The sequence below is a fragment of the Papaver somniferum genome, chromosome 8, assembly GCF_003573695.1.
Source record: "Papaver somniferum cultivar HN1 chromosome 8, ASM357369v1, whole genome shotgun sequence".
In the NCBI taxonomy this organism is placed as follows: Eukaryota; Viridiplantae; Streptophyta; class Magnoliopsida; order Ranunculales; family Papaveraceae; genus Papaver; species Papaver somniferum.
Genome location: NC_039365.1, coordinates 143,001,122 through 143,010,196, shown reverse-complemented (window position 1 = coordinate 143,010,196; position 9,075 = coordinate 143,001,122). Strand labels below are relative to the sequence as shown.

General features: G+C 37.2%; 1 protein-coding gene across 1 annotated transcript; it reads right to left on the bottom strand.

Annotated features, from left to right (window-relative positions):
- Positions 1-3,196: 3,196 nt before the first annotated feature.
- On the bottom strand, positions 3,197-3,831 carry LOC113302854 (peroxidase 4-like). Its single transcript, XM_026551810.1, has 2 exons — positions 3,558-3,831; positions 3,197-3,447 (listed from the first exon to the last, which is right to left on the bottom strand). The coding sequence occupies exons 1-2, from the start codon at positions 3,768-3,770 to the stop codon at positions 3,205-3,207; spliced, it is 456 nt and encodes a 151-aa protein (XP_026407595.1). The 5' UTR covers positions 3,771-3,831; the 3' UTR covers positions 3,197-3,204.
- Positions 3,832-9,075: the final 5,244 nt, after the last annotated feature.

Below are 9,075 nucleotides of genomic sequence, written 5' to 3'. Positions count from 1 at the left end.
AAACTTATACGTTCACCACTCTCGTTTATCATCTCAGAATATCGTGTACACTCTTCTTTTGAACTATTCATTGCAACTAAACGTTTATACGTCATTTCAATCCGTTGCTGGGTCTTTTCTAGAGATGGAACAGGTTCAGAAATATAATAATCAGGACTAGTTTCCAAAAACGAGTAACCAGTACTACAGTGTTCCTGATTTTCTTGCTCGTAAGACCAATTCACGTGTGGATAGTAATTGGGCTCACCATGGTATGAACCATAACCTTGAAAAGGTTGGCGTTCCCAACTACTATCCCACCATGGTCATAAAAATGATGATGTCCATATTCAAATTCAGATCGATACTCATTGTATTGGCTTCTATCATACCAGTTCAACATTCTTAATTGCAAGGGAATTCTACACAATCACAAACAAGGCTGACTCGACCAAATCAAACCTACTGATTTCTAGCAAACAAAAAGCATGATGGCTCCACATAGATTGTTTCTAGACCAGCTTCTAATCCTTCGAAAGGGAATTCGTTACAATTTAAGCAAACCCCTCTGGAATCAATCCGAGCTAATGTAAGTTGAATTGAGGCGAGGGAAGCTCAGTGGAGCTTTGATACCCAAGGCCTCACCGCTATCACAAGGCGGCGCAGTCACGCATTCAACTCACAGAAACCATCATGAACTTCGAGGTGTGCTTAAGAAAGTAACCAATATCCTTCGAATTTTTTCCCCGATAAGCGCGATACCCTATAGGTCTCGTTCTAGTCAAGTTTTAAGCTTGGGTTCGCGTTAGGTGTCGTTTTCCTAAGGCGGGCAAGAAGGGAGCGGTGATGAAATCCGAACCCTTATCTTGTATTGGCCAGGACCTGCCCTTTACTAGGAATTTAAAAACAGTCCAAATTCGTCCTCAATCAATGAATCACCTTAAGGGATAAAGTAAACCCACTGACAGGGGATTCGCGGGTGTTTCGAAAGCTTACCTCCCGTACCAGACGGGGGATGAACCGTTGAAGTCGACTCGGGCCACTGACTCCGGTGTCAGTGTGCGAACCCGAGGGTCCGAGACGATATTGTAATCGTCGTCCTTCCCTGCACACAATTTATATTTAAGGGTACCCTTCCGTAGGGTATACAAAAATAATGTCCCAAAATTTAAAGTCCAAAGTCCATAAAAAAAATAAAGTGCAAAAGAAAAATAAAGTCTAAAAAAATAAAAAAATAAAAATGCAAATATCTCTCTTTTCTTCTCTTTTTTTTTTTATCAAAATAAAAAATAAAAAAAATCTTATTCTTTCGCCCCTTTCGCTTTGGCTTTTACTCCAGTCTTTAAGTATTCACCAAAAACTTTGGAAAAATTTTCTTTCGCTCCAACTTCCAAAATCTGAAAGAAAAAGACAAAAAACCCAGAAACGTAAAGAAGAACAAAAATAATTAAAAAAAATAAAAATAAATCTATACACAAGTCCGCGTCGGCGGCGCCATTTTGTTGTAATAATTCGATTGCGGTAAATAAGGATTCGTTGCTCGGACTTGAAAATATTTTTAAAACAAAAATATATACAAAATTTGTCACAGGATCAAGAGATACTAGGACTCAGGATTCCACCATTAATCATCCACACAATTCATATATTTATTAGAAACAATTATAGCTCAAATCATAAGGACTCTCATTCTTTCCAAGGTAGATTTTTAGAAAATTTATTGTATATCACTAGCATGACGCATCAAAAGCACTACGACCAAGCATACATCATCATACGATATCACAACCAATTAAGAAAAATCATAAATCGATTAATAAAAAGTGCAAGTAGTAAAAAAAAGAATTAATATAATTATCATATGCGTAAAGAACGGCTTCCTCCATCATCCCAGTGTTGGGGTTTAGCTAATCATAATAATCATGTTCTCAAAATATATATTTGATGCTCAAAGTATGATTAAAAGAGTCAAAAGTTATAAAACAGTGGTTCTGAGACTCACAAAACACGTCCAAAAAGAAACGATACCAGAAAACTGCAGCTAAACTGCGACGCTTCTCCACTGCTGCTGGAACTGTTGAAGAACGACGATCTTTAAGTGTCTGTTCTTCGTGTTCTTGAAGCTCTTTAATGGCAGCAGCAGCAGCAGGTGAACATTACTGCTGGTTCCATTTTCTCGCTCCTCCTAGCTCTGGATCGACCCCAAACTCTTTATTCCCTTATCTCAATTCTCAACACCTCTTATATACTTCACAACCCCAAGAAATCCCGTAAAATCTTCTCTTTTTTTTCCTTGCTGCCAAGTTACGTAACTTCCCTGCAGTTTGAGAGAAAATCTATCATGTTGATTTTTGTACGCGTCTTCTAGCTATTTTCTTGTCACCAAACTCTCCCAGGACTTGAACCATTACTAGATAGACGTCTATCTAGCGTGAGACTCTCCCAAAAAATCTCACAAAATATTTGAACATGAACAGAAAGAGGACTACTCTGTTTGGACTTTGGTTGCTTCCTCCGACTTTTCCAGCCCAATTGGTTGGGTCTAAACAATCCCATAGACCCTGTTAAGCTCTAAGAAGTCAAGCCCAACCAAATTTAGCTATTGAATCTCCATGAAACTCGTTCAAATCTTCAATCCAAAATCAACAGCGTCTGCATGCATTTTTCCCGCCAAAAACCATTATTTGAAATTTGAAGAAGACCTCCCCCTATCCAGTTCAGGGGTGCGAATAGCAAGTGGGGTTGAAATAAAAATTCTTGGGTGGAAATAACCAAAACTTGGGTGCCTTTAGTAATTTTTCTGGGATGTTTTCCGCACTTTTTCTGGGTTCCTCCGGGGTATTTCTGGGATACTTCCGGTACACTTCTGGGGTACTTCTGGTGCACTATCAACGAAGCTCCAAACTAGAGCTGGCAAACGGGCGGGTCGGGGCTTGCCCGTTACGGGTTACACGGGTTCGGGTTAATACGGGTTGAAACCCGCGGGTTGAAATTCTTCACGGGTTGTCATTTCTTCAACCCGTGCCCGTAAAGGGTTGAACCCGCGGGTTGACGGGTTAGCCCGCCCGTTTCAGAACTGACAAGGGTTGCTAATTAAGCCATCTTTTCTTGTCCATACTGCCAAGGGTTGAACTCAATCGGTTGCACAACCTCGATTAAGCTATTCACTTTTGCTCTGTGTTCATTATACTTTGGCATGCCAATAGGAAGAATTGGCAACATCTATTATTTTCTTCTTCGTAATGAGAACATAAAGCTGATCAGAGTACTACTTACGAGTACAACAGATTCTCGAGCAGCCATTGTCAGGATATCTGCACATGACACTACCCCTAGGCACACCTTCTCTACTGCAGTCTTTATATCATCAATAACATTGAACCCCCTCACAGAATTCTGCTTAGGATTCGCGTTTTGCTCCCCTGTGAAATTTGATGCGTCATCGAGCAGAATTGAACCATCACATCCCTGATAAAGTACACGAGATAATCAATAATACCAAAGCTGTAAATCCATGAATAAATTTGAGAAATCCACTGGCCAAAGGAAAAGTTAAATAGCGTAAAGAAGAAAATTACATTGACAAAGCAGTCATGAAAATGCAAGCGGAGAAGAGAAGCACCCATTCTTCGTTCTTTGGATACCGCTGCGCTAACAACAGATTTCACAGTAGAGAAAATATGCTTACATGATTTGGACTTTGGAGTATAATTTACCGAGAATTTAGCATTAGAACTTCCTATAAACAGTATCACAATAAAGAGGACTAGTACTTTGGAAGAGGAAGCCATTGCTTTCTTCTTTTTGTGGTGCACCTACAAATGAAGCGGATGACAATAAGTGTTTGTGAGTTTGTGTTGAATATATGCAGTGAAAACGTGTATTTATAGGAGGTTTTCAATCTGATCAATGCCCACCAAACTAACCCAAGAGAAGAGACAGCAAAAAAGAAAAATACAGTACTTCTTTCTCCTAATCTTTCTCGTTTCGTCTTTTCGAAGAACTAAAGTGGATTTTAGTTACCAAATTTTTGTTTTTGTTGAACACAAACACATGAACTGGAAAACAAGCCATGAACCATAACTGTTGACTGATGTGCATATTGCACCTACTAATTGCCAAGAAAATGTCTGTATATGCAAGTCATTATTAGGGTATCGAATCTTTTTCAACTCCGAGTTTACGGTCTTTTTTTGTATTCATGTATTTAGCCATTTCTAGATGTTCTTAACAAATAAAACATCTGGATGCCTTTTGCTGTATCTAGGATTGTGTACTTGTATAGAAGTATTGGTAGTTGGTTGCTAAACTTATGCATCATTTATACGAACTAGTTGCAAACTTTTGCTCTGTTTAGCAACCAATCCGTGTTTTTTATAGGTGAAGATAGCTCAGTCACGGGTTTACGGGTTGAACCCGCGGGTTCACGGGCCGGGACGGGTTAACCCGTTTACTCACAAGCCGACATTTCTCCAGCCCGAACCCGGCTTGTTTCAAAACAAGCCGAGCCGGGTTCGGGTTTTCACGGGCCGGGCACGGGTTAACCCGCGGGTTTTGGTTTGTTTGCCAGCTCTACTCCAAACGCCACATTTTTAGCCAATTCCGCCGCAAAACCTTAGTTTTCCAAAAACACCTACAAATAAATAAAACGCCATAATAAGTACAAAAATGGGTACTAACATTATATACAATTGAGATATATTAGACAAATAAATGCGTCTATCAAACAGTTAACCAAATGGTTAGCCATATGAGAATTTCATATCAACCATGTTCTTCTTCACCATAACTAGTTCAAATGATTTCAAGATTAACTAGTTAGAGAGTTGTTCAATTGCAAGGAAATCTCATGTACTACACAAGACACAATTGAAGCAAAGATGATTTGATTCACTTGAATCGGTTCATGAAATTTTATAGCCACGGTTTGCAAACTGCATTCCTTAGTCTTTTTAAGTTTAAGTTCAGAAATCATCTTCAGATATATAACCTTCTCAAGTTCGCAAACTAAATTCGCGGACTTAATTTACCGGGCAGAGTTTACAAACTCCAGCAGAAATTCTCGGGTATGAGAACTTCACCGGTTCACGGACTGGGTTCGCGGACTGAGTTCGCGGACTTAGATTCACGCAAGTAGTTTGTCAACTCCAGCAGAAATTCTCGGGTTTGAGAACTTCGACAGTTCACGGACTTGGCTCACACCATTATTCCGGTTCTCTTGATCAACAAAGTTCGCAAACTTTGGTTCAAGGAATAAGAATTATACATAAATGTGTTTCCACAACAATGCTTATGTCCACCATTGGTTATGTAATCTAAATTCTCATTTCAATCATTGAAACATTCTTAGAGGACGTTATATAGTTGTTATACCATTTCTCGTCAAAGCAATTTTCAAGATGATTGAAACATATTATGACTTTCATCACATGGTAAAGATAAACTTGATCGAAGCGAAAAGCTTACCAACATATATTTTGAGATATAAATAGGCGAGGTATACTCGGATCGAAATACCAAATGTGTATAATCCAAGTCTATATATATAGCATACGACTTCTTGTCTCAAAGAGTAGGAGATAGAGTAGATAGATTTTTGAGTGACAGATAAGTTCAAGTATTTACATACCTTTTTGTCGAGAAATTCCACCGGTTACTTGAGTAGTTCTTCTACTTGTCTGATGAATCGCCATGAAGTCCTTGAGCTCAACTACACTTTCTATCCTAGTCCGACATTTAGCTATAATAGACTAGAAATCAAGACTTATAGTTTTGATCAGTAACATTGACAAACATGCTTGAGATAGCAACACATGCGAGTTCGACCGAGCAATGCTCTAACAATCTCCCCCTTTGTCAATTTTAGTGACAAAACTATCAGCACATATAGAATACAAAAAAGATAAAGAAACTTTAGTAGATCCTATTCCACATGTCTAATCTTCAATATTCCTTGAAATCTTCGTCACTTCCAAGTACTCCAATGATCCCAAAGGTTGTAAGTTTAGCATCACCGATGTTGAAGATCCGTAGCTATAACAATGAGAAAGCATCGGTCTCGATCATTGTTATACAATGTCATAGTATTATTACACAGTGTCAAAGTCCAATTGTATCACAACTTCAACAATGATATTATGGTGATATGTATCACTCCCCCTTAGTCAATACTCCATCTCACATGGAAACCACTCCTCCTTACACAATGATCCGAAAACTATATGTATTTGTAGTGTGAACTACATATTAATTCCCCATTCTTTTGTCAATAAAATTGGCAAAGGTACAAGAACGAAATCATAATGAAATTTCCGAAAGAGACATTTCATGACTAAAAGAAAAAAAATACATACCAACTAATTTAGATGCAATCACAAAGCCAAAACTAAATGCATTCATCAAGGAGTTTAAAGATACAAGATAACCCTTCTAAAATTCCACAGCTGCACACCCCTCAAGATCTGACCATTAAGCACAAGTTCAAAAGAACTCTCCCCCATTTGATGTCATTCCCTAAAGAACTACAACGAGCGACCTTAATTTCAAAGAAAAGAAGGATTTTTATTGGACACCAAAAACCATGAGAATGATTTTCTATATCCTAAAACTCAATCAAATTAATCACAAGTAAACCCATGATTAATTTAATCGGAATACACAATCAAATTAAACACAGGAAGTGACCAATTCAATTCATTGTGCTCAACATAAGAGAACTTATGGAGACACGAAAATACTCAACTAGATTAATTACAAGAGAACCCATAATTAATCTATTTGTAATACACAACCAAACTAATTACAAAAGTAATCAATTTAATTGTCATTTGTTTTGCTCGACATAAGAATACTTACGGAGCAATAACTAAATAACCAAACAAGATGATTAATTTAGTTCAATATGCTCGACATAACATATCTCTCGGAACAACAACTAAGCTAAGAAAATCAACTTGTTTGTATAATGCTCAACATAAGATACATTACAGAGCCTCAGATTAATACATAAAATATGGATCAGGGATAATCAATACTGTGGAATACACAAGGATTCATTCTATCTTCCCATCACTATTTGAATAATGATAACTAATCCTTGAAAACAAAAGATTTTAACCTATCTTCAATCAAATATTTGACAATATAGGCTTAACTTTTGTATTTGCCAAAAGTCCATTCATTCTTTTACCAGTACGTGAATACCGACCACGAACGACTTTACTTTTGACAAAGTATGAGACAAATATAGTTCACGGATGTAAACACCAATATCCCATAACACATTGCAATATAAAAAATCATAAAGATTAATACTGCAAAAACATCATCCTCCAAATATTTTTTAGAATTTAAACCAATAAACCAAAAAAAAAAGAACAAGAAGATGAAAATAGTAGCTATGTGTAGTCAAAATCATTGCTATTCAAAGCACTAGTTATTCTTCCAACTAAACCAAAAAGAAGACATACTAGGCAGATAAAACAAGAAACATGATTAAAATACTCTAAACTCTGTCAGCAACTAGGAATTGAACATGGACGAGCTCATCAGTTGCCTTATTCAGTTTGTTTTTCAGAAAATCAAGATTCCTTGTTGCAATACCGAGTTGTTCACGTACTACTTCAAAGTTTCGAAGAAGATTTCATACCAGTTGTGATGACATCTGAACTGGTAGTTTTTTTTCATGATCAACAACATGAAATCATGTTATCGAAACAAGATTCAACTCAAGAATATTGTCCTTCTCAAGTTCATCAACCTTGTTGCTTCCATCCATTGTGTACAGAAAGATTCCAGTAGAATCTTTTGACCTTATGGAACATTATATTTATAAGGTGTTCCAAGAAACCCTAGGAACTATGACATTCGTGTGGGTCTGGTATGTGTACTTGGTCAATCACACATGTGAGACCCGGGGAAAGGAGAAGCACAATTATTCAAAGAATTGCCGAGAGACAGACACTCGGAGAAGGGATGAAGGAACACGAGGACCAAAATTATTTTTTTTTAAAAAAAAACAACAACTTAACAACGAATTTAATACAAACCCGACAACTTTGCCTAGATGAGTCATCTTGAGAACAAAGAGCATCCACCTTTTACATAAAAGAGGGATGCAGCTTCAAGTAGTCATGGTGTATTAATATGAGAATCTTGCTCATCAATATTTACTTCTTCTTTTCCTTTATCAAGGGTATTTAGAGAGACATTAATCATCATAGATGAAGAAGTTTTATCAAGAAAAGGGTTAGGAGTACCTGAGTCAACTGTTTTCCATGTTTTCTTGATGCTCCGTTTGAGTCTGTTTACACTGATTTTTAGATCTGAGACTCGATTGTTGATAAGTAAGAAATCTGGAGCAGAAGTCTTGGATTTGCAGCTTTCTTTAAGGAGAGATGAGGAACTCAACTTTTCTTTCTTTCTCCTATGCCTTTTTCTATTTGCAGGGTCAGTCACCCTTTCGCCATTCTTCCTTCTTCCATTGTAGGCATTTTTGTTTTGAACACACAACTAAGAAAAGACTTATCACAGTACATTCCTTGAGTGTTTAAAGTGCCCTTTCTAACAATCTGTGAAACCGGTTTAATGACTTCTTTAGACATCCAAGTAAGAATTTTATGAAGCTTTTCATTCCTCAACCGATAGCGACATCTTTTCCAGAATGTCCTTTATTCCCGCAGTAATAGCAGTTAAAGGAATTATTTTTAACTTTTCTCTTGTGAGCAGATTTAGAAGGAGCAGAATCCTTGTTTTTTGGGAACATTGCAAGCTGCTAAAGGTTTTTCAGATGGAGAATTATCACTAGCTTTAACAAAGTTGATCTTACTAGTTTTTGGAGCGTCTATTCCTTTATAGCCCAGACCACGTGTATCACGGTGTTCTTTACATGCTCCAAGCATAGAAGATAATTTTGTAGATCTAGAATTGAATCTACTCAGACTCTCTTCCATTGATTTTTCTTTATTAAGAACAGCTGCAAGCTCAGTCTCCAAGGATTTTTCTTTGGCGAGAAGACTGCGCTCTTTGTCGCAAAAACATTTTTGTTGAGAGTCATATCTTGCTTCAGTTTCTGCAAGTCTTTCTTTCACCACAAAG